This window comes from Amblyomma maculatum, chromosome 3 (assembly GCF_055883805.1).
Source record: "Amblyomma maculatum isolate TAMU_Amacu chromosome 3, ASM5588380v1, whole genome shotgun sequence".
Taxonomy (NCBI): Eukaryota; Metazoa; Arthropoda; class Arachnida; order Ixodida; family Ixodidae; genus Amblyomma; species Amblyomma maculatum.
In genome coordinates, this window is record NC_139346.1 from 173,132,290 (window position 1) to 173,158,723 (window position 26,434).

Here is a 26,434-nt window from a genome sequence, read left to right on the forward strand (position 1 = left end):
TCATTTGATGATAGATTTCTAGAAGGAGGAAGCTCGCTTTTCAGTAACAAACCGAAGCAAGAAACCTGATTATGTGGAATGGAAATACACAGCATGTAACGAGACTGACCAAAAAAAAAAAAAAAAAGTAAACTCAGAGGTTACACTTGAAGTCGGTGGTTGGGTGCATGGCGAGGATGTCAAAAGCGCAAACAGCTCTTCATTAAGAGCGCGAAAAGGAAGCGCGACAGGCAGAGAGCGAGAAAAAAAAAAAAAAAAAAAGCTTGAGGGCGCATCGATTTGTTGGTTCCTGTTGGCGCGGTAATTCCATCCGATGAAAAAAAATAATAATAATAAATGCCGTCAGGGTCCGGCGGTTTTGTCAGTAAAGCCCTCTTTGTAGGTACTCACGCGCAGCTAGGGGAGACCGTCGATAGCGCGCGGTTTTGTCGCCAAGCTGTGCTTCGCGCTGCGAGCCGATGGCCTCGGTGTTTGTTTACTCAGTAAATCACCAGCATGCTTCGCCCTCCGTGCTGTCATTTATTTTCCCCCGCTCTTATACGCAAACAGAGTGATTAGCGATGGCATACATCATACGAAATGTCGTCATGGTGATGTCCGGATTATCATCGCCCGTGCCACCGCAGTTGTCGAAAACTTTGAACATTGAAGAAACTATATCGGTGTACGCTAGGAGCAAAATAAATATTTCTCGTGCATTATTGCTCGTTTAAACGATAAGCGACAAGATTTTCCCTGTTCCGGGCGACGCGAGATGTCGCACATGTACTCCGAACCTACAGGCAAACGTTGTGGGGGCGAGCACCGGTCGTTTTACTGCAAAACGTATTTTTACTGCAGATCTTTTTATTTTATGAGTTACATATGGCTGTATCTCCCGCTCCTAGAACTGTGGAGGACAGAATAGAGGATGCCATAAACACTTCCATCTGCCACCACGAGCATATATTGAGCGCTTGCCAACCTGACCTTTTGCGCCAGGCTTTTCTTACCTCCACGCGGTCTTGTTGACAAGTTTGTTGTATGCTTATGCCCGTTAGAAAATTGTAAGCAGGTTGGAGAGGTAATGTTGATCGGTAATGATTCCCTGCCATCACGCGATTGCCTGGTCTAATCGAACATTTACATCCACGTTAAGCCGCCGACGGAAGCGGGAAAAACCGCAAGGGAAAACGCCCAGTTCGATTGGGAATATATAACGCAACATTTAGAAACAGCTTTTTTGCGATGTTGATTATATATAGGTATTCGCTCATATTTCTTTATCTTTCTAATAGATTTCATATGACGTCGCAGGACCTGCATATCTCAGCATGTCGCTTGCAATGACGTCATGTTTGACGCCAAAGCATGCTGACGCGATGTCACGCCTTCGTCGTCGCAAAACATAAAAAGAAAAAGCACGCAACAGCAATTGCTGCCAAAGATTCCCCGACTGTTATCTTCTTCGAGGCCGAGACATGACTGAGCGCTCTGCATCCCACCATCTTTCGTTTTCTTCAAGCGCGTCCACAATAAAGCTCCATCCTGTCTTCGTACCCTCATAATGTCCCCAAATGCAGCTTTGCAAACTGGCGGCTGATTCCGATTGCGGCAGCTTAATTCTTCCGACTAATATCTCCTCTTTTCCACCTTCACCTTGTCTCTCCGTCAGATCTACCTGGGTGCAGAATTCTCGGGAGACGCAAAGCTTTCGCCCCAGGAGCACACCGCTGCTCGCGTCTTTGAACGTCGTTGGCGTTTTTTGTGAAAGGCCCTTACATGCCGGCAAACTCCAAAACGCATAACACCCTCTCAGGAGATGTGAGACGGCCGGCTTATTTTCCTCCGGGTCATTTCCATTGCTCATGAGGTTGACATTGTGCACTATGTGAATAGTACAAAACTATAGAAAGTGCTACTGCATTTCGACGGTACACTGCTATAAACAAGAGTATTCCGAACTTGGAGCTGAGCGGTTTAGGTATGAAATGGTGCTACAATATTGTAGGCGATCATGGACGAACAGACTGAAGCGATCGGAATTGAGAAAGAACAAATAGAGAGTGCTCCTTAAGAACTTGCAAAGGCAACCTCGCGAACGACGCTATTCAGCCGGCAGCTCACAAGATGCAGAATCAATTACAGCCACGAAAAACCTTTTGCATGCAGTATATCTGTAGAAAAAATGCTTGTGTATATATTGATATCATTTCTGGCAGTGTACGTGCGTAGACACTGGGCATAGAGCGCGCCCAGAATGCTTGTATACGCGGCACGGAGTATGTCATCCGGAACGCGTTTTTCTTAGGCTGCCCGCAATATACGCTCTTCAGGAAGGACTCCCGGAGTGCTCCATGGTTCCTAAACTAACACGTCCGCTCCGGGCATCGATCGCGGCTAAATATAATCTCTTTCGACCAGCGGGTGTGCGAAGAAGTGCTTTTTCAAACGCGTTTCGGGACGCGGGTTTGGTCTTGAGCGCTAACAGCAGCGGAGGGGCAACAATTTAGAGTCGTTGCACGTGCCGCACGGGCGAAAATGGGCAAACACCCACCGATAAAGTAAAGCACACGTGTTGACTGGAAAGCTTAAGGAGTGATAAGGAAATTGCCTGCCAACAGGGTTTATACCCGCGTCTGCATCACCAGCAAACATTTTCAAAACGTCGGGGCGAACGTCCTAGCTCATTAATCCATCTCTTCCGTTCTACCTTCGATTTTATACACCTTTTTTTTTTTTATTGCGAAAGCAATACTACTCGCACTTTGAAGCCGTCAGCGTGGTCTCGGCAGTAATCACGTTTGACCTGTGACCTTCAGACGACCATCGTAGACGACCCCAAGCTTGCAGGAGCTGCCAAATTGGGTCTCCCGTTTCACATGGGACGGTTATGTCAGAATCAGCCTGCAGGACCCTGGTATTCACGTTACCCCTATAGGCCAATAAGGCACGTTCATATGGGTTGGTTGAAGCGGGGCTTTATATGTGGGCTAAGGAAGAAGAAAAAGAGAAGAATGCTCGGTCACCCGCAGCTAATGCTTTCGCTCAATATTTGGTTCAGCAGCGTTGAACCCTTGTAGTTTTTTCTGTCCAAAATATCTAAGCGAAATACTAATTTGGTTAACTTGGATGCCCCTCTACATTATTTTGCCTGATACTCACAAAAGCTGGGCTAAAGAAGTTTGGTTTGTGGTTTGGTTTGTGGGGTTTAACGTCCCAAAGCGACTCAGGCTATGAGAGACGCCGTAGTGGAGGACTCCGGAAATTTCGACCACCTGGGGTTCTTTAACGTGCACTGACATCGCACAGCACACGGGCGCCTTGCTTTTCGCCTCCATCGAAAAGCTGCCGCCGAGGCCGGGATTCGATCCCGCGTCCTTGGGAACAGTAGTCGAGCGCCGTAACCACTGCGCCACCCCGGCGGGGTTCTAAAGAAGTGTAAGTTTCGTAAACACTGGACCTCCATGCATGCTAGGATTATCTTGACCTTGGGTAACATCGTTAAGAATAGCAGCACACCGCCTCATTTGAAATAGGAAAAAAAAAATCAAGACATGTCACATTAAAAAAGGCACCTTTTGCTCGCTCTCTCATGCATTGAAGAAGCGGAATTTTCTCTACGAGTTTTGGGCGAGATCATAAATCACATCATGTACTCTATAGCTTCGACCGCTCCAAGCACTATCTGCACTGATATTGCTGGATTAATCTCGCTCAACTGCGGCTGCGGTTTCGCGTTTTGACGAGAACGAATACGGAGACGCCCGTGTACTACAACCTCGAAAAACGTATGCAAAAGTCACCACGCGCCGAATAGCGATGAACATCCAAAATTACTTCGGGAATTTTGAATCTTCGGTACACGCCTTCGATTTTCGGCGGCTTCAGCGCGAGTGGAGGAACCTTTTTACAACCCACAGGAAAATTAAGGCACCGTTTAGCTACGCTTTCCACTTTGTCTTAATGTTCAGCCCCACCCCTCTGTATGGTTTGTTGCAGTGAAAAGTTAATACATTTCCTTCGATTACCATAGGCGTTTTCCACCGAGTTACGACCGATGGGGCTATTTAATGATGGTGGGTGGTTTAGAAAACTGGGATTTTTAGTTTTTGTTTACTCATAAAAAGGTAATATTTGAAACCCCACCATCGAAACGCTTTCAAGCGAGCTTTCCCATTCGTTTAGTACTTGAACGCGCCGCCATCACCTTTGGCGCTTGGCGAGGACGGTGTCTGTTGTGTGACGTTCAGTATTAGCGCAAACCGAGGCACATATTTTACTTTAAGTTAACTACATGCTGTATCTAAGTAACGATTAACATTGCTTCACTGGAAGTGTGATTTCATAAGATTCTGATTCGACTGGGCTCAGAACTAGTTGCACTGCAGGTGCGCTTGAACAGCGTTGGACGCACTCGATGCGGCAATCATTCCACCTCTTTCCTAAAAGCAAAAAATAAAAAAAAAATCTCTCCATCTTTTTCTGCAACAAACATCCTACTCCATCACACGTAGACGACGTGAGCACCTTAGACGGCTTCTTTAGTAAATCTTTAAACTTATATTTGATAGCCGGTGTGCCTGTCAAAACTAAACCGAGCACCCGACGGCGCCTCTTCGTTTTCCGCCAAGCATATTTCCTTGGAACGGGAGTCTCCAACTCTCCAGTACCCATACGCAACGAGGAAGACATGCTCATCAGTCACCAGGCAGAATTCCGCGTTCACTTTATTGCTTTTCTTCGACGCAATTGGTGTTCGCGAAAATACGTCGGCGAAAACATCCTGAGGCGCTCGTCCAGACTACATCTTCGCACAACGAGTAATTTCTTGGCGGATTTTGGAATATTCCTTCTGGGTTTGCAATCTGTCGCAAGGCAGGGGTGTTAACACACGCCTCATGCGTACATCATTTGCTTCCATCACATTAGCCCAGGTTTGTTGAAAAGCTTCGTGGTTTCGGTTGCTCGTTTGCTCGTTTGCTTGTTGAAAAAAAAAAAAAAACAGAAAACAAAAACAACCAGAACGACGTTTAAGCTTCGCATTAAAAGTAGACGTGATAACAATGCCATTTTATTTCAAGATTTTAAATTTTTTTATTTTCTGCACTGAGAGACTGGTACAGAGTTTGGCAATTTGGCAAACCGTTCAACTTATTTGGTTGGTTTAGTTTTGGGGGAAATGAAGGCGCGGATCTGCCTCACTTCTTGGTGGACACTGGTACATAGAATGGACAGACTATAATTAGCGCTACATGTGCCATCGGTTCGGATCCCTGTCGCATACTAGCTTCCAGCTTAACTAGCGGGCGGATGCTAAATGTGAAGCGGGATGGTATGACACCACCGTGAATGCTGCACAAAGAACGTTTGTGTCACGATTTCGATAGGAAATCACGTGGGATTTTTTTTTTTTTCTGTCACGTTCCTCAAAACTAAAACCCAGAGGCGGAGATGGATGTCCGGCACAACAAGCCCATTAGGCTGTCGCGTAAAATCTGAGGCCTCACAGAGCGGTGGCCTCCGCGATATTGTAAAGCAAACCATACGCGTGGGCAATGTAAATCGCACGTTATTCGGCTTTTAGATTTTGCTCATTCTTTCATGCAGACGTGTGTGTGTTTAAAAGAAAAATACTATGCAGCATATTCACTACATTAGGTGCATAACGAAGAACAACTGATCACACGTTAAAAAAAAAAGTTACTCCGTTCACAAAAATTATACTTATTGTCAGTAAACCACAAAATGAGAAAACACTCGATTATTTCTGCAGAGGGCTGGGGCAGGGGGGGGGGGGGGGGGGGGGGGGGGGGGGGGGGGGGGGGGGGGGGGGTTTGCGCGTATCTGCGTTATTAAAAATTTTCCGACAGAATTGCGAACATCGAATAAAGAAGGACGTGTCAGGACTTGCATCTTCTAATCGAAGTGTTCTTCCATGACCGCGATTTGTCGCTTGTATTCGGCCCGTGGCATGTCGATCAATGCGTGATAGCCGCAACACAAAGGAAACAACTATAAGTTATGCAACGCGTAATGGTTCCCTAAGCTCGACAACTTCCGATATCATCGGCCTGTTACACGCCATCTGCGAAACGCGACAATCGATGAGAAGGAAACAATTTCTTTTGCGGTATAACAATTACACGGTAGCTTGCAGTATTCGTCACCTTTACCCATGTTGCGAGCTGAACTATAAAAGGAACAAAGGAAAAGCTATTCCATTTTGTTCGCTATTTTGATAATGAGTGCAATGAACCTTCTTCACTTACCCAGGAGAGTCTAATACTATTCTCGTGGTTTTTCGCATCGCGATATAAACACTCGTACAGTGCTTCCCTTCGTTTTAGAGTTAAAACCAACGCCTGAGAAACCATTAAAAATACAATTTCCGCTTCGTTTATGTGCGCAATAACGGCACACCGTGGTACGCATTTTAAAATTTCTACTCTAAAGTTGAAGTGCAGGTCAATTTTACCGAACATATAAATCTCTGCAGCTTTGTTATTCTGTCTCAACTTTTGACCATGGTGCTTCTCATGGAAAAATATATTCAGTGCGGAATTTTCTTGCAACAAACTAGCCATGCCATTATTATTATCAGCATTTTACAACTCCTATATGTTAAGTGCATGTTTCTAGTTCACCATACTAGTCCGTGATGCCTTCTTTACCTCAGTTCCCCGTGAATATGGCACACCTCATTAAGCTCCAAATCACTGTTCAACATTTTCCATCGAATACGGATCTACGTCTTAACACATTTATACTGAACGACGCTCATTTGCCAGGTTGTCTAATTTGAGCACAAACTCTTACGGCGTTTTATTCTTTTATTTGGTTAAGGCTTTAGGTTAACGTGTTAGCTTTATGAGTAACCCCCGCAGTTTCATTTTCCTATCTCCACACTCCGGTGTCACAGGTGGTACACCTATCTTGATTAAAGGGGCAAGTAAAATATCGAGTAAAAAGCGTTTAAATACAGCACTCTTTTCACTTATCAATTCATGACGTTGCTGCTTTTGTTGAAGTGTCGTGACCTCAGCACGGAAATAAAATTTGTGTATGCCTTGTCAGTATCAGTGCGTAGCGACGCCATCATATCTAAGCATTGATTTGTATATTTGCAGTGGCCGTTCCTGGTGGAACCGGCGGTCGAAGATGGAACGGTGCCTGCTGGTCAGCGTTGGTTTTCTCATCGTCATCGCCATTATTCTCATCGCAACCACAACAGTAGCCATGGCGAAGCCGAAAGGTTGGGACTCTTGCACTGACTCTTAAACAATAGCAGCTTGGCAGCAGGGCGGGTTTTTCGGTATTGACGTAGTAGAGTCAAAACCGCCGCCATTTTAGTTTCTTTGTCGCGACCATACCAGTAATAGTCATTACGTTTAACGCGTGTAACTAAATCGAGAAGGCAGAACTGAGAATCGCAAAACTAAGGGCATTATTCATTGCCTCGCTCGCAGCTTGGCTGGAACCCATGTTTAACCAAATTTCGGACAGCGGCGACATCTCGAAACGTCTTGAAGATTTAGACGTTCCATACAGGGCAATACTGAGACCTGTAGTTACAGCCCATGAGTTATAACGAATAAAATACCGCAGCAAATGACAGGCGGGTTGTGAAACTCCTCTTCAGGTGCGTGACAGGCGACTTCCAGAATGAAGGCCTTCGCAGGTCTGAGCATTTATCAGATGGGCCTTCATTATTTTGCTCATTTCTGACAGGTTTCGGGATCTATGCCTACTAATGAAACAAAAAAAGCAACACTAGTCGTCGTCGATGATACAGGTCCTTTCCTCTAAGAACTCGCTTCGAGAGCTCCGCATACCTCGGCAAGACGCCAGGAAGTCAGGTTAGAGGTAAAGCATGTCCTTACGAACCTCCTGCATAAAACCTAAAAAAATAAAAAAGAAAGCCGTGAAGCACGTGATTTTGCGGTAAAAATAAAAGGAAGTGGGTCGCAGGGGCGCCAAGTGTATGATTACATAACGAAATTGATAGCTCAGTGGATCCGTGTTGTAGTCACCGCTACATTCCGGCAATGCTTTGCATTTATCGTCGAGGCCTTGACACCCCTGTTGCCAAGCTTCTCAATCGAACCCCGCGCAAACCTATACTTCGCGCTTCCCGAAGAGAATAGATAACGAGCGACAACGCGGAGAACCGGAATTTTGTGGAAAACAGCACCGCATGCAGAGGGAGCTCACGCTGAGTAGCCTGCGTAACCGACCATGCATGAGACCGCCTGCCGCAATGGTGTTCGCAATCGTCTCCTCAGTAAGGACGGCCACTGGCCGCTTGCGATGCAGCCGGAATAATCGCAGAGTACAATACGCCTTCTTCTGCCCGTAGCCTGAGAGAGACCCGATACAATGCACGGACGGAAGATGTGGCACCCCTAATCCTTGACTTCGGCAGCGATGCTGCGCATTAATACGAGAGGAGGGGAGGGAGGAGGGGGGTTAGTGTATTTCTTCGGCCGCACAATATGCAACTTTGCAGTTTGTGGCAATAGGTAAGCCTGTAACTGGTGACAAGAAATCTGTAAGTCATTTGTGTCTCTCCTAAACAGATAAATTGATTTGTGAAGTTGGCATAAGCCTGTTCGAAATAAAGAGCGAGGAAAGAGAACTGAAAAATCTTAATCAGCGTTTAAGGAGAAGGAAGATATGGAGGAAACGCAGGGAAGTTAACCCGTAAAAGAAACCGGTTTGCTACTCTGCACTGGGGGAAGGGGATGAGTTAATCAGCGTTTAAAGTGTGTATATTCTCAGCTCGTATATTGAGCTCTTCTTCACTAAATTTCAAAGAGAAATTTTTGTTTGAGGGTGGACACGAATCTGAACACTCCCGTAGGCCTGGACGGTGTACGATTTTTACTCGCTCAATTTTACAATTCCTCTATAGTATCTACTTATTTTGTGTACCTAACGTTTGCACCGTGTTTTCACGTACAATGTAAGAAGGCGAAGGAGGGCGGTGGTAATGACCGGGGGGGGGGGGGGGGGGGGTAATTAATTTTTAAAGAAATTCGCAAAATTTCAAACATAATCACTTTAGTAAAACGCATCAATTGGTTGGAAGTGGACATCAGCATCAGCTTCACCTCCAATATTAAGTAGAGAAATAAATTAATTAAAGCGTGAGGCTCAAGGATGTTGTCATACAATAACCCGAGTCATCCACCCCAGCAAGCACTCTTCATGGAGAGCGTTTTCTCAGACGGAACTAGAATATTCAAGGAATTGCATTCAGTACTAAAAACGTCTTCGCACAGGGGACGATTACCACCGCTTTTTGAGCATTGCATTCGTTTTAACTGAACGAACTAAAGTGCAAACACATACCAAAGGAAACGTTGAGTCAACTCACTTGTACTAAATGGCCGAAGATTTAAAGCAAACTTAAATCTCCGGCCATTTTAAAAACGTAACCAGGGAGGAATTTAACATGGTGACAATTTGGGCTAGTAATTGCGAATCTAACATATTCAAACAGCGAATGAAACACAAGAAAAGAAGTGCTCGGCACAGCGCTGGACTAACAACTGATGTTTACTCGAAGAAACGGCCGGCCAAGGTACAAAATAACACATGCGTGTACTTTGTGCGCTTTAAAAGCAAGCAACGCCATATTTCGTTGAGGGCGATGATGATGGGGATTTTTTGATGGCACAAAGGGATCTCGACCCGAAAGCGCCGAATAGCAAGTGATTAGTCATCGCGCAATTGTGGCTAAATGTGAAATAAAAGTAACGTTGTCGTACAGGGCTTCACTTTCTAGGTAGATGCAAGATTTGTTGAGCACCATACGGGCGATTGAGGCAGAATGGATCACTAATAAAGGAATATTGCGCTCAAAAAAGGTGGTCCATAAATATTGCTGTATTTAAAGACTCCCTTGGGGAGATTTAGCAACAGTTCTTGAGTGAGCCAGAAGGGCGAGGCCTCTGGCAGCTAAGCTAACAAGCTCAGTAACCTCTGCAAGTATGAGAGAGGGGTGCGACACTGATACAACGCGAGCTGTGAGCTGCTATAAATGGGGACATTCTTGATTCAATTTTTAAGAGCAGTAGGTGTGAAGATAAACACTCGAGACTAATATTAAATTTGTACCCTGTCGTCCTTTCTATCCCAGATGTACCGTCCTAACTTACAGAGACGGAAATTTGTTATTACAGTTTAATTAGTTTAAGGCCGCGTTCTTATCGCGAGTAGGTTAGCAACTGTCTCTGAGTTGATCTTTTTTGTATTTGCATTGCAGTCTGGAGGAAAGGTCAGCAGGAATTGTCAACAGAAGTCTGCAATTCAACAGTTTGTCACGAACGAGGTACGTCTGCATTCCTTCTCTGGTAGTTGCTAACCCCTGCGATAACCAGTGCGCATCAATCTGAAATTGAAAATTTTGTTTTGTGCGCTGAAAGCAAATGCTTTAGGGAGAGTAATAAGATCGGGATGAAGGTGATCTGTTGCTGGCGCGTGGCCCCACATGAAAATCGCTACTAGAAGCATTTCGCAAGCGGGTCAACAAACAGATTGTCCTAAGATTAGATGCACGCTACTACCCAGCAGTAGCGACGAAAACGTTGAATGCAGCCTTATCGCCTCGCGTTAAAAGCTGCGTGGACGACCAAAATTACCTCTGTCGCATTGGGTAGTGTTTACACGGCCCTCTTGGTTAACCGGAAGCGCCCTCCATGAAAGGAAGGCAGAGACAATATGGAATGGAGATTGTTGTAAGGAAGAAAAAGGTGATGGCTTGCTCTGTAGAATCAAAACATACATTCAGGAGAGAATATATACCTTAGCGTAGTTGAAGGCGTAAGACAAAGTAGCAGACTCAGATAGTCTGCCACTTGGTCGTTTATCTTCTGTTACATTATTTTTTGTTTGTTTTTGTTAAGCACGCATGCACGAATAAAGTAAAAAGTCATGCCTCTAAACAGTAATTTCAGCCAGCCAGTTACGCTAGTGCTGCTCAAAGGACGCATATTTCTTTTACTTTTTAATTATTACTGTGCAACGGCTTTAGGTTGTCTGCGAAGAAGTAAGTAAAGTGGAAAAGGAAATGTTTCTGACGTCAGCAGCATTGCTTGAGACTGCGTCTCCACGGTAATTATTGACAGCATAGTGCCCTTTAAATCGTCTGGGAAGTTAAAGTAGCTGAAACGTAGACAATAATTTGCAGTAATTCCGACTCACAGTCAAGGGTTCCTCGTAAGCATTTTGCTCGTTCCTTACCTTAATCGCACGTTTAAAAGCAATTGCAAGGCTTTGTAGTTGTAACTGCCAGACTCTTTGATCTCTTTGGAAGTGTTTGAAGCGAAATATTTCTGAAAGTACAATGTCCTGCTGTCATGGTGCAATCACTCGAGGTGTCTTCCCCCCCCCCCCCCCGCACCCCCCCCCTTTTTTTTTTTCTAAATGAGTCAAATTGAGAAACCAAAACTAGGTCAAATTGAGCTGTGATAGCAAGAAAATCCACAGAGAATTTCTTTGAAAACCTGTGATAACGAAAGCTGCCACGCCGAACCTAGACCTCTGCTCACTAATCTATACCTACTTTTATTATTTGCTGCGTGGGATATGAAGCGACCGCTGGTAGACCTGAACCCAGAACAAACCAATAACGAAGGAATCATTAGCCCCTGTTTTCAAGAAAACAGGAATGCACCTCTGTTACATTCAAATATGAGTGTTCACTTGGGCTCGGTTGAATTGACCTTCGGCATTCATTACTACTAGCCAAATTGCAGGCGCGGAAAAGATCAACAGGAGTAGCAGTGGTAAAGTCGTTTTTATATCTGTCTTATCGCCAACCATTTTGCCAATTATAATGGATTCCGTTCGGAACAGAGAAGCAGGACAAATTCTAGAACATGGTTCGGTTTGGTTTGGTTTGTGGGGTTTAACGTCCCAAAGCGACTCAGGCTATGAGAGATGCCGTATTGAAGGACTGCGGAAATTTCGACCACCTGGGGTTCTTTAACGTGCGTTGACATCGCACTGCACCTATGGGCGCCTTGCTTTTCGCCTCCATCGAAAAGCGGCCGCCGAGGCCGGGATTCGATCCCGCGTCCTTGGGAACAGTAGTCGAGCGCCGTAACCACTGCGCCACCCCGGCGGAAAATTCTAGAACATATATTCTAGTCAGTTTACTCTTCCACTTCCAAAGAGGGAACGCAACAAAATGATACCTGTCAAGCAGCGCTTCACAGAAGCCTATTATTCACATTTAATTGCTGATACTGGTGAAGCACCCCGGTACCAGTAATGCTACAGGCTGAAAGTTGTGATTGTTTTTTCTGTTTACTCCGCCGTGTAATCATTTCTAAGCAGTTTTTATTATGAACTGAGGTTTCATTAGGGCTCAAGAATAGAGGTTCTAGCATAAAGCTCTCTCAGCTATACAGTTTCTTACCGGTAAAAGCGAAATAAAATATTTACAGTCTTTGTCAAAAGTATACGGTCCAAGAGGTTTGCTTCTAAGCATTGTAACGCAACTGCTGGCAGCAATACTGGAATATGAATGTAAGCTAGAAGAGAATGAGGGCTAGATTTGTCACCTACGAGATTTCGAACGCAAGAGTTGCTTTACGAGCCTCGTTACTGGGCTTCGAACAAAACTCCTTGCGCCGTATACATTTGAAAAAGAATGTAGATGCTGACACTGGCAAAACTATTCGCATGATGTTTCAGTACTTGAAGACGTAGAGTTGATCCAACTTACATGCAAAGCATGTCATATAATATTTGAATAGCGCTATAGGTATTGCGGATAACAAACAGTCATGCTTTTCTGATTTAGTTTGGGTAGATTTGGATCACTCCGAAAAAAAAAAAAGGAACAACTCTTGTCCTGTCGCTCACTTTTGCAGTCGAGGTGTGACGTACGGCTTACCAAGCGGCCTCATTCCGTGCGTGAAGAGCCATTATTTTCTTTTATAATGTCCAGTTAGAATGAATGCATATACTCTTAAACAGATGACAACACCAAGTTCAATCTGGCCGTATATGCAAGAACAGAAACAAACATATTACTTAAACAATAGCTCTTGAGCAACGCTTGGAATGAACAGCCTAAATCCCGCCGCGGTCGTGCAGGGGTTAGGGCGCTCGACTACTGTTCCCAAGGATGCGGGATTGAATCCCGGCCTCGGCGGCCGCTTTTCGAGGGAGGCGAAAAGCAAGGCTCCCATGTGTACAGTGCGATGTCAACGCATGTTAAAGAACCCCTAGTGGTCAAAATATCCGGAGCCGTCCACTATGGCGTGTCTCGTAGCATTAGTTGCTTTGCGACGCTAAACTCCATAAACCAAACCAAACCAAACCAAACCGCACAGCCTAACTGCTGCCGCGCCCAAAACAATATCCGGTGCATGGTGTGAATGAGGGCATAACCACCCTCTCTACACCTCTCCGCTTGTACACTGCTTATTAAGACCCTAGAGCTAAGTCGAGAAGACGGCAAATCCTTGTGCCACATAGGACAAAATATTTGTAGTTTTGTCGTAGCGTTGGGCGTTTTGTAGTTGTGTTATACTTTTTGTGCTTCGATTGTTTTATTTTTCCGATATTTTTCGTAGTCCAGCGTGTTTTTCATTGCTGAGCTTACAAAATTATAATGTTACCACATAAATCCGCGTTATCGCTCTGTATACATGTTCATGTCCAAAAATCGCACGGAAATTCTGCAGCGATGACAGACAATTTCCTATAGTTTTTTTTTTTTTTTTCACTACTACAGTAGTTATGACAAGTGAAGTTCTTATTTTTCGCCACAAGACGAACGAACACTGCAGCGTTCGAACGGACCGCACTCGTGACTCTTTTCCCTGCTGTGTTTTTGTTCCAGCTCAACTGATTCTGCAGTCGATGGACGAAAGCGTCGACCCGTGCCAGGACTTCTACGGTTACGTGTGCAACAACTGGATGCGCAACAACCCCATACCGGACGAACGGGCCAGGTACGAAAAAAAAAAAAAAAGAAGGAACGACATCACCGCGCAAAAGCAGCAGGCGCAGCGAATGCAAAGAAAGCGGGAGATTTACTGCGTACGACTGTAGTAGCCAGCTCTGAGGTGTATTACCACAGCAAGGACGATGAAACTCGGCGCAGCGCATATAGAACCCCAAACCGCACCCGTGTCCTTCCCGTTTCCTCATACTTGTTGTTCTACGCTAAACTCACATGACAAGACGTGTCAACTGAGGCCTCGAGCTGTCGTGCGCGTGGTGGGTCTGCGCATCGCCTGGGCTTTTAACTCCGCCCGCGCGGTATGCGACCGAATACCTCGTCTGTGCGCACTTATGTACGGTACCATATTTAAAACTGGGATAACATATTCTAGGCCTTGCAGGGCAGATGTGAAGCCTTTGTCAAGAGCGTGGAGCCGAGGGTATCTGCTTCCGAGTCGTTTAGTGGCGCTAATTTAGCATTAGAGGATGTCCTTCCCTTCTGAGAGGGTAGCACAAAACAATCTTCTTACCATCAAGAGATTCGGAAGACTGGAAATGTATTACAAACCACAAGAAGTGGCTCAGAAGCAGACCCCACTTTTGAGAAAGACTGTGCATTGCACAATTCTTGTGTACTCTCTGCAGAGCTGTCCCGTGAGTGCGAGACAACAACCACGTCCGTTTGTACAAACGTACATATCACTTCACATGGCTGCATACTGCCCACACTGCATATGTGGTCACGTAGGTATCCGCTTATTCAAGACAGCTCAGACGAAGAAAAGTATCGGAACTAGAAGGAAGGGCAGAATTTAAGAAGATATCCCCATTATAATAGATGGACATGGTTATGAGGATTTAGTCGAGGGTTCGGAGGCATACGGTCTGGTCAGGAACCACGGCTTGATGAAATTCACAGGTTACTAACTATGGTCAAACACGGATAGCACACTGCACCCTATCTGTGGGGAATCTCTATGAGCAATACTAACCGCTACGAAAAGCCCGGGACGTGACGTCCGGCCGGTTGTTCATTGTGAACAAAGGAGCCGTAGCTGCTCCCGAAACATCATTTGTGTTTTACCATGGTCAGTGATCAATGAATTGCATCAAGGGTATGATGACTCCGCAATGAGAAACAGAGCTAAAGTACCCTAATTTCTCATCAATCAAATTCGTCGGAAATTCGTTTTCTGCAGGAGTTCTACAAAGCGTTTAACAAATGAGGATCACTTGTTAAACGCAGTGACACGATACTTGCGACTCAACTTACCTAATTACTGTTAGGTTGCTGTGTTTCATTCAAGGTTTCAAACTCACACTGCTTTGTTCTTGCGGCGGCGGAACGATGCGTGGTATATGACTGTACAAGGCCATATTCCATACGTACAATTTCTGGGCTTATATGACCGTGGTCTGAGAGAGAAATTCCTGCAGAGAAAAGTTTTTCAATTGCCCAATTCATTTGAAATTAAACATTGACTCTACTTTTTGTCAGCGCTTTACATTACTGGCTTTATAATCTTTGGCATTGTTGGAGATATCACCTGCGTTGCGCGCTATTTATAAATGCTGCGGTGCGAACTTTTCGCCTTTAAAAAAAAAAGTCGAACAACAAAATAGGAATGTGGGAAGGCTGAAAAGCGAGGATGCACCAGGACCGTCATTTACGAAGCCAGTAGCCTCGCTGTCGCATCCGTTTGGAACACGTACTGCGCCCAGAATTTGTTCAACTGTATAGAATACAGCCGCAGGAGTTGCCAAGGACGCCAACAAAACTTCGCGAGATGCGTAATGAACGATGTTCAGCATATTCGTTTATCACTTCGAATTTATCCTGCATGCCGAGGTGCGAAATTTTTCTTTTCCCTGCCGCTTTGTGTACCGAGCTTCGTCACCACAGCATTACACTACAAGCATAAGCCCGTCAACGCTACAGTCCTCCCATTTCTGCGAATTACGATGACATAATACAAGCGAGGACGAGATAGAAGAGCTCTCTATATAACATGCGTCGTCGGTCGGCTTTCAAGACTCCCTGTCTTGACCACCCTCATTCGTTGCCATAAAAGCATTTTCCCCCACATCACGAGTTCTGTTATCGGCAAAGTATAGCCACGGATAAGCGAAGCGTACGCTTACGCGATCGCTGCGAGCAATATCTGTTCTCTCACCCCCGCACATGTCTTTATTCCTTCGCATCTACTCCTCTTTCTTTCTTTCTTTTTTTTTTTTTTTTTTTTTTTTTGCGCCATCACGAAAGGTTCCCCGCGTAGGCACCCCTACGATTGTCTCATCAGCGACGTCTTATTAGCATGGCCGTCACGAACTGCATGCCGGTCCGTGCAGAAGAGGCGGCAAAGCAGCGGCAACAGGCGAGCCACGCTTCTTGTATAAGAGTCTCTCCGCTCTCCCCAGCACCTGAGAGGCGTTGTGTGGACCAACTTCCGCTAACCTTGAACGCCGCCGTCTGGTGCGACTCCGAGGCCCTCGCCGCCGCCGCACCTTTCAAAGGCGCCTTATAAGCCAGCGACCGGTCAGCCGCGCCAGCGTTGCGCCAATGTGCGCGCCAGAAAAAGAGCACGTGCCCAGTCTCGACAGCGACACCGTCGCGTGTGACGTTTTCTTGTCCCTGTTCTTTCCTTTTGAGAAAGAGCGCCAGCTCCGACGTCATTATTGAGCTCCGCGCTCTTCGGGAGGCGTAGAATGTAGCCCGATAAGATCCGGTAGTTCTAAATTGAAGAAATAAAAAGGTCATCTCGGTCGCAAGTATGTCGCGCTTACAGAATGCATGCAGCGATATTGCGCGGTATTTTATCCACGAGGGCCCGTCGTCGGGATTTGTACGAGAAGCAGGAGGCAAAAGACAGAGAAGGAAGCGGGCCTTGAAGGTGTGTTACGACCAAGCATCCGCATTTGCGCGCTCTATTGTTCGCCTGTGGGCATGGATAAGTGCTGTGAATATGTGGTGATGGTCCAATGGCTCTAAGTGAGCCTGTTTCCAGGAATCCTGTTTTGTAAGCCTGTTTTGCTTTGTGGACACTCTGCAAATGCCAAATTGACCCTGCCAAGAGAACGTCTGGAAAAACACAAAGAAACGTCCCCCTGCGGGAAATGCAGGAAGTGCTTTCTTTCTTTTGTTCACCCTTCCAGTGGATAAGCCCTATCGTCCAGTGAGGAATGCCTACTTTCCAAAGGAGACGACAGAGTGACATGTCCGCTGACGTGCAGGACAAGAAAGGAGCATGACGCATACAGCCATTAAGTGATTTCCCAGGAATGCAGGAAAGATTTGCAATTGTCGAAAACGGACAATGCTGGGAGCGGATGCGGCGCCACGTGCACTCGGGTTTCTGAGAAGTAAAACCACTTGTCAGAACCAGCCTGTGGTTTCTTTGCTGAAGAATAGAAATGTACCTCCTCTCCTCGCCGTTCCCAAGCTTTTCCCGCCAACAAGTGATCACGCCCAACGAATGAATGCCGGACCAGTCAGTGCTTCAGACCATCAGTGCAGTGATGTGTTCGATTGGATGCCGATACCTGAGGGGCGTGCCCTGGATTTGGTTGGTCAGCATCTTCAGAGAGGGGCTGGACATAGGGGGTTTTAAGGACGCTGCAGAGCACGAAATGTCGCTCTGAGCCCTGGGTAAACGGCTCATCCAGTCGCTTCTCGCTATGAACTCTTAACGCTTGCCATTTTGCTGATGTACCCTTCTTTTTCGTGTAAATAATCTTGTAAATAAGTTTCTCAAAGTGCCATTAAACCTGCTTGTACATATTTCACCAACTTCGAAGATTCAATCCTACTTCAACCCCGAGTCTCTGCACGCTACCAAGTGAAGGCCGGGTCGACGTAGCCCCAGCGTCACGACAACTGGTGACCAGCGGTGGGATCTGAATCTACAAGCCACAACATCTGATGACTGGAGGTGGGATCTGGATCTACAAGCTACAACATCTGGTGATTCGAGGTGGATCAGAATCTACAAGCCACAACATCTGGTGATCGGAGGTGGCATCTCAAGCAACAAGCAGGAGCAACAATCGGCCAACAAGAGAGCAGCTCGGAACATCGATCCCATGTGTGGGTGAGTGCTTGGCTTTTCTTCTGATGTGGACCAGGTTCTAGAACAGGGTTAGATTTTAGAACTGGTAAAAAGTGTTGAAACGCCTTTAGGTTTGGTAGTTTGCACTGTTGTTTTGGAAGTAGCCGACACTCGGAGCGATCATGGACCTACAAAAGCTGCAGAAACCGGAACTGTTGCAATTGTGTGAGGAATTGGGAATTGATACAAGTGGTTTGGCACGAAAACCTTTGATTATAAAGGCAATCACAGATTTGGGAGCCGATGATGAGGAGCTCAGTGAAGCATGGAACCTCATTGCCCAAAAAAAGGAGGAGCAGCTCAGACAGCAGAAAGAGCGGGAAAAAGAGGAAAAGAGGCGTGAGCGTGAACTTGAGAGGGAAAAAGAGGAAAGGGAGCGCGAACGTCAGAGGGAAAAAGAGGAAAGGGAGCGCGAACGTCAGAGGGAAAAAGAGGAAAGGGAGCGCGAACGTCAGAGGGAAAAAGAGGAAAGGGAGCGTGAACTTGAGAGGGAAAAAGAGGAAAGGGAGCACGAACGTGAGAAGCTTGAAAGAGAAGCAAAAAAGCTGGACCAAGAAATTGAGCTCCGGAAATTAGAACTAGAGTTGAGCAAGAGGTCGGGCGATTGTCCCCAGCTAGCGGTACCTCGTCTCAACAAGGAGGCAGATTTCAAGATGTCAAAGTACATGCAGCCATATGTGATATCAGGGGATATCGGTCTGTATCTGGCTAACTTTGAGCGAACCTGCGAAAAACTGTCCTTCCAGCGAGACACTTGGTCTCAGAGATTATTGACGGTTCTGCCCAGCGAGGCAGCGGAGGTTGTCGCGCGGCTAAGCAAGGAGGACGCGGACAACTACGAGAAGGTCAAAGCTTGCCTTCTGAGAAAGTATAGGCTTAGCGCCGAGGCGTTCAGACAACGTTTTCGGAAAGCTACTAAGTCCAGGGACGAGAGTTACCCTGAATTCCTGTACAATTTAAGAGTAAATTTGGGCGAGTGGCTAAAGAGCACAGATTCCTACAGTGATAGGGACGCTGTAGTCGAGCGAATTCTTTTGGAGCAGTTTTATAACTGCCTCCCAGAAAAAGAAAGAAATTGGTTACAGGACCGAGGCGAAATTAAGTCGGCAACTGAAGCTGCCGAACTCATTGAGGAGTACGCTTCGCGCCGACAATTCAGCAACCCAGCAGTAGATAGGCTCCGCAATCCCAAGTTCAGTGTAAATAACCGTCAGAAAAGGCACTTTGCTAGATTTGCAAACGAAGAAAGGAAGGCTTCTTCAGGCAAACGCCCTAGAAAGGACGGCAGTGAGAAAAGTGGGGAAGTGACCAACGCGCAGAACACAAAGAAAAAGCTTGAGGCTAGGAAGCCGCTCACATGCTTTAGGTGTAATGAGCAGGGTCACATTGCCGTCAACTGCCGGAAAGAAAAGTTTGCTTTCTCGTATGTCAGTGACTGCGATGAAAATATGCAGCTTTTGGAACCCTACCTGCATGACCTAGTAGTCAACGGGAAGCCTTGCAAGGTACTGCGCGATTCGGCCGCAACGATGGATGTTGTCCATCCGGCGTATGTGTCGCCTTCCGACTATACAGGACAGTGTGCATGGATCCGCCAGGTAGTGGAGGAACAGAGTGTGTGCTTGCCGATCGCGAACGTGGTCATCGAGGGCCCTTTCGGCGAATTAACAACCGAGGCTGCCGTTTCAGGAAAGCTTCCTAAGTGCTATCCGTATTTGTTCTCCAACAAATCGGACATGCTACTGCGAAAGAGGGGCATCCTTTTCGGAGACAGAGTTGTGCAAACCCTAACACGTTCAAAGGCGCGAGAACTAGCTACACTGCTCATTCCAGAAGAATCCACAGCGGAGGAAACGGCAGTTAAAACAGTGGTAGATGCGGAAGATAGCAGGTCGGAAAACTTTGAGAGCGAGGCATCTCAGATAAGTCAACTTGAAAGTGAGCTTGATGAGACGCGGAAGGAGGACGTTCTTGAGAGTGACCTCTTGCCGCCAGTGTCTAGTAATCTCACGAGACTTTTAAGTGGAACCCGAGAGGACTTAGCTATGGAGCCAGCCGTGGTAAATCTAACGTTAAACCTTCCCGAGGAGATGGGGGACAACTTGATTTGCCTCAGCGGAAAAGGAAGCAACGCTCAGGAGCTTCTCAAAAAGACGGAGCAGAGAGGAGAACTAAAGAAATCCCAGCTGTCCGATCTGGACGAGATAATAACAGAGTTTGAGGCCTGCTTCGTGGACAGGCCAGGCAGAACTGATTTGACTGAGCACGATATTGAGCTGACTTCAGACGTGCCAGTGCGATCAAGGTGCTACCGATTTTCTCCAAGGCAAAGAGAAATTCTGGATAGGGAAGTAACTCGCATGCTGGAATTGGGAGTAATAAAACCCTCGGAAAGCGATTATGCTTCGCCTATGATCTTAGTAGAAGCTCCAGGTAAAGACCCTAGGCCTGTGGTAGACTACCGAAAGCTAAATTCTCTCACCAGGGATCAAGTGTATCCTATTCCGAATATTGAGGAGAGAGTAGAACAGGTCAGTAGAGCGGCATATGTGACTACGCTGGACCTTACTCGAGGATACTGGCAAGTACCACTCACTGAACGCGCCAGCAGATACGCGGCTTTCGTCACTCCGACGGGCAGCTACCAGCCAACAATGATGAGTTTCGGGCTCAAAAATGCTCCATTTTGTTTTTCCCGACTCATGGATAGGGTTTTAAAGGGGTGTGAAACATTCGCGGTGCCTTATTTAGATGACATTGCGGTTTTTTCCGACTCATGGGCGGACCATATGGTACATCTAAGAGCTGTACTGAGCCTTTTGCGTCAAGCTGGACTAACCGTAAAGGCCGAGAAATGTTGCCTGGCAAGGGCGACCGTGGACTACTTGGGTCACAATGTAGGTCAAGGTTTCAGGAAACCCAGCGAGATTAAGATTTACGAAGACGGAAATTCGGGCATTCTTGGGTCTGACGGGATACTACAATCACTACATCCCTAACTATTCAGCTTTGGCTAGCCCTCTGACCGACGCTCTCCGCAAGACAGAACCGACAAATGTAGTCTGGGACGAACAAAAGGAAGCCTCCTTCGTAAACCTGAAGGCTGTGCTGATTAGTCGTCCGGTATTGCGAGCTCCAGACTATGCCCGAGAATTCACGGTCCAGTGTGATGCCAGTGATCGAGGGTTAGGTGCTGTTCTCTGCCAGAGAGATGACGACGGTAATGAGCACCCCGTGCTCTACCTGAGCAGAAAACTGAGTTCTAGAGAGAGGGCTTATTGCGCGTCAGAGAAAGAGTGCGCTTGCATTGTATGGGCCATTCAAAAATTGAAGTGCTATCTTGGAGGGGCCAAATTCATCGTAGAGACGGACCATTGTCGCCTGGCTTGGCTGCAAACTGCGACATCGAAGAACAGTCGCCTTCTTAGGTGGAGCTTGATTTTACAGCAGTACAATTTTGAAATAAGATACAAAAAGGGGAAGTTAAATGGGAATGCGGACGCGCTTAGCCGCTCTTTCTAAGCGGTCCGAGATGTTCCTCACCATGTATCCAAATTGATAATCAGGTTTTTTTTTTTTTTTTTTTTTTTTTTTTCGTGCGCTTGTATATGTGTGACTATGTAAAGCAGCACGTTTGGTTTTCTAGGAATACGTGGGTCCTGAACGTCTTGAGAGTGGGCTTTTCTCGAACAACAATGGCAGTTTTCTTTTAACCTGGTCTCTTCAGACGGGAGCCGAGTGCTTGCTTCGACATGTGGTTGAGTTTCAGACAGCTCGAGCAATTTGGCCTACAACAATCAAGACAACGCGACAAGCAACAGCGAGCTTCAAGCGTTCACGTGCAGGCCATTAAGTCGTCTCTTCATGCAGCAGCTGGGACTGCTGCCCTCCGAGACTCTTCTGGCGGGGGAGGAGGCTGTTACGACCAAGCATCCGCATTTGCGCGCTCTATTGTTCGCCTGTGGGCATGGATAAGTGCTGTGAATATGTGGTGATGGTCCAATGGCTCTAAGTGAGCCTGTTTCCAGGAATCCTGTTTTGTAAGCCTGTTTTGCTTTGTGGACACTCTGCAAATGCCAAATTGACCCTGCCAAGAGAACGTCTGGAAAAACACAAAGAAACGTCCCCCTGCGGGAAATGCAGGAAGTGCTTTCTTTCTTTTGTTCACCCTTCCAGTCGATAAGCCCTATCGTCCAGTGAGGAATGCCTACTTTCCAAAGGAGACGACAGAGTGACATGTCCGCTGACGTGCAGGACAAGAAAGGAGCATGACGCATACAGCCATTAAGTGATTTCCCAGGAATGCAGGAAAGATTTGCAATTGTCGAAAACGGACAATGCTGGGAGCGGATGCGGCGCCACGTGCACTCGGGTTTCTGAGAAGTAAAACCACTTGTCAGAACCAGCCTGTGGTTTCTTTGCTGAAGAATAGAAATGTACCTCCTCTCCACGCCGTTCCCAAGCTTTTCCCGCCAACAAGTGATCACGCCCAACGAATGAATGCCGGACCAGTCAGTGCTTCAGACCATCAGTGCAGTGATGTGTTCGATTGGATGCCGATACCTGAGGGGCGTGCCCTGGATTTGGTTGGTCAGCATCTTCAGAGAGGGGCTGGACATAGGGGGTTTTAAGGACGCTGCAGAGCACGAAATGTCGCTCTGAGCCCTGGGTAAACGGCTCATCCAGTCGCTTCTCGCTATGAACTCTTAACGCTTGCCATTTTGCTGATGTACCCTTCTTTTTCGTGTAAATAATCTTGTAAATAAGTTTCTCAAAGTGCCATTAAACCTGCTTGTACATATTTCACCAACTTCGAAGATTCAATCCTACTTCAACCCCGAGTCTCTGCACGCTACCAAGTGAAGGCCGGGTCGACGTAGCCCCAGCGTCACAAGGTGTTTATATCCTTTGAAAGGAGGAGGGGAGGGGGGGGGGGGGGACTGGAAGTTTTGCTGAAACCGAAGAAGATGCGTAAGTACTCAGAGATTTTTCACAATTAGGTAGAAAGCGCCAACCCAGTTTAAAACATGGTAAACAAGCTGCACAGACTCGCTCATGTCGACTCATACGCTTCTGAAGGACAGCAGAAATGTGGGCTCCGAGATGAAATGGCGACCATGATGGAGTGACGAAGGCTGGTTGCAATGAGGAATAAGCCAAGCGTTTCTAGGCGAGTGAGCACTCGAGCATTCACATTCATTTCTTCATTTTCTACAAACTTGGCCATGTCTGGGAGCTAGCAATAACCACGCTTTGTAAACAGGCTCAAGAAAAACCCAATTACTTCGCGATTCACAAAACAAAAACAAAACAAAAAAAAACGATGGGCAGAGCTCAGCCCCTTCTCTGGGGAGGATTATTAAAATCGAATTGCGACAGTAATAGTGAAACTTGGACTGCGGAAGAAGGTATAGCGACGTGCTCAGAACATTTGATTAGGCACAGAGGGGAAAGCTAGACCTGCGGAAATTGAGACGAAACCGTTTTTCATGTCAGGTTTAGAGCGGTTTAAATTGCCTCCATTCTCATCCACGTACCCGGAAGTGGAAGTCGGGAGTGTCATAAAAGCGCCTTAATATAATCTATTGTATCCAAGACAAAGCGTACTGTACCCAAGGGATGGTCGGAAATGAGAAAATAACGTTGTGTGTGCCACAATGTAACGTCGTCCCTTTTCTTTCCCTACACTTCCACCCTCCACAATTCCCTCCCTTAACCCGCGGCCCACAGCTTAGAGTGGGACTGCACTACAGCTTTGCAAAAAAAAGGTAGTCAGTAGCAAACGCACAAATGGGGCGTTTTTCCTGGGAATACGACAAAAGGTAACCGCTGGGACGTTATGCTTTCTGCAATAAAAATAATGGACTAGATCCAGTGAGCTCCGTGCGGAAGTATGCTTGGTAAGCTCCCAATTATATAACCTAAGAAGCATGAGCTTTCAGCAAGAATATCTTGCAGATTGGTTTAATATATATGAATGAGCGAAGTTAGCGTAGGCGAGTGTGACAAATGAGGTAGTGCAAATATATACGCAGTACGAAATTAATGAGATTTAAGTAACAAAATATGAATTAAATTTGAATGAAACGCGTCGTCTTTCGGCGAGCGAGAAAATTGTTGCCCTTGTTGAAGGCAGACCAAACTTGGTGGACTGAAACAAATTCTCACCGTGTCACATACTAAAATTTCCACTTCGAAAATAAGGTTTTTCCCCTGATTTCCTCATTTTCTTCAATGTCTCGGTCCATATATAGGAACACGAACGCGGAACATTCACACTTCAGCAGAAACCAAGATTATCTTTGTCGACAAAGCCAAGCATAAGAGAGCGTGTTTCGTTAGGTACATAAATTTATTTCCACACCTCTGGAAGGCGGTGATACCACGGCACCCCTTGAGAGCAGTAAGCAGGACAGACGCAGGAAACTGGAGAGGGTCAGGTCATTGTAAATGTTTTGTTTCACGTTTATTAAACTTCCTATAGGTAATTTCTCTCGCCGTGTTCGTAAGGTTAATCTTGCTTAATTTGCGGTGTTTTCTTTTGACGGAAGGATGAACCTTTCAATACTAATTGAAGGCATTTTATGGTGAGTTCTACTTTGGATTATAGCAGAAAGTTATTTCTAAAGTACAGGTCGTGGGGGAATATTCCCCGATGTCACTGCGGCCGCTATTTGTAGTACACATACGAGTAGCAATGCGAAAACACCATGCGTACATATAGAACTCTGGCCACACGTTAGGGCCTCCACCGCTGAAGATGAATAAATGAAGAACAAAATGGCGCCCTTCAAGTGACGCGAATACGCTCTATTGCTAACATAGTTCTTCCACCAGGCAGAGAGCTCATGCAGTCTTGGTACGGGGGAGTGCGGGGCTTATAATAATTCTGAGTGTAACTAACGAAATAGGGACTGAAATGTAATCACCCCCCCCCCCCCCCTTATTCCTAACAATGCAAAAGTGGTGCAAGAATAAACGAGATGCATAACAATTACTGAACGGCCGAGGGTAGCATGATTACGCACCTGATAAGATGAAAGCGAGCGCTATGCGATTTGATAGCGAGATTAGAGGTGAGTGGGGTGTGGAAGGCAAGGCGATGGAAGCTGTGTGCGAATGATCGTCCATCCGCGGGCAACTGCGAAGAGGCGTGCCACCGAAGTCGACGTCTCGCACTCTTAGCGTCACCGCCTAATAACGGAAAGGACTGGCGATTAAATTAATTTGTGCTCGGCAGGGCGTGTAGAAAAAGTTGTGGTGTTTGACTGAGCTTCCAGCGATACGCTAATTGGCTTTCTCTCTCCGACAGAGGCGCTCGAGTCAAGGCCGAGGCTAACGATCCAACTTCCTCGCCTCTAAGTGGCTTTCCTGCGTATCGCGATGGGTGTGGGTAATCCCAACTACATAGACTGATGACGACCGCCGCTGTTCAAGCTGCGTTTTGTATTCGTCTCTTTCCTCGAACTCTGTTTGCTTTACGATTAGTACCACAAGCGCCAGCTTATTTTGAAAGAAGCTAGGCTTGCAGTTTTTCCGCTAACGTAAGCGTTATTTCGGATCGTTCGCCGACTGTGTGTCGGTCCAATTATGTCAGACTCTGGCTCGTAGCCTTCGCTTTGTTCGCGAAATTAATGATTCGGGGAAAGACAATAATAAATATTATCTTACGCTTGTCATTCATTCTAGAAGTAACTTTGGAAAAAGATATTTTCGCTTATAGGTTTCATTCTGGTATCCCATTAGAAAAAGGAAAAAAAAAAGCTAGTTACTCTTGATCTGACTCGTTTCTTTCTTTCGCTCTTTCTTTCTTGGCCTCTTTTCTTGTATTTCCTTCTTCTTTCTTTTGAAACATTGAACTGATGATCCGGTAAGACGAAAGGAAATGCAGCCAGATGTCCACTACCTAACGCTAATGAAATATTGAAATCTTAACTAATTTCCTAAAGAAAACAATGAGAAATACAATAGCTCACTTTTTTCATTATCTTCTGGCGATATCACGATGGAACAAAACGGAGGAGGGGAATGTGAAGGGTAGTGAAGACGAAAATATTATTTGCAGAGCGGAGAAAGAAAAAGAAAAGTTCCATCGTCGTTTTTCTTAAACCGATCAAGAATGGTTCCCGTTTGGAATAAAATAAAGCTAGGCTATTTGCGTCTTAACGTAGCCTAGCTTCGGTGTCATGTTAGATCAACGAGACAGCTGCCGCGGCCCTTTCAAACTGTTTGTGAACTGCCTTGCTAAGTAATAATGGCTGTGTTTGTGCGAGTTCGTTAGTCATATTGATTGTGAAAGCGAAAAAGAAAAGAGCATTTGACGTCTGACTTGAAAAAGACTCTTGGCGTCCTTTTATCCTTGCAAGCCTGCGCACGTGACAAGA

General features: G+C 46.2%; 1 protein-coding gene across 1 annotated transcript in view; it reads left to right on the plus strand.

Moving 5' to 3' along the window:
* The window catches only part of LOC146196967 (neprilysin-1-like), a 98,416-nt gene that overhangs the window by 33,602 nt on the left and 38,380 nt on the right, over positions 1–26,434 (plus strand). Inside the window, exons 2-4 of the mRNA XM_084598680.1 lie at positions 7,110–7,234; positions 10,250–10,315; positions 13,841–13,952. Of these exons, the coding sequence (XP_084454806.1) occupies positions 7,110–7,234; positions 10,250–10,315; positions 13,841–13,952 (303 nt within the window). The remainder of the gene's footprint in view (positions 1–7,109; positions 7,235–10,249; positions 10,316–13,840; positions 13,953–26,434) is intronic.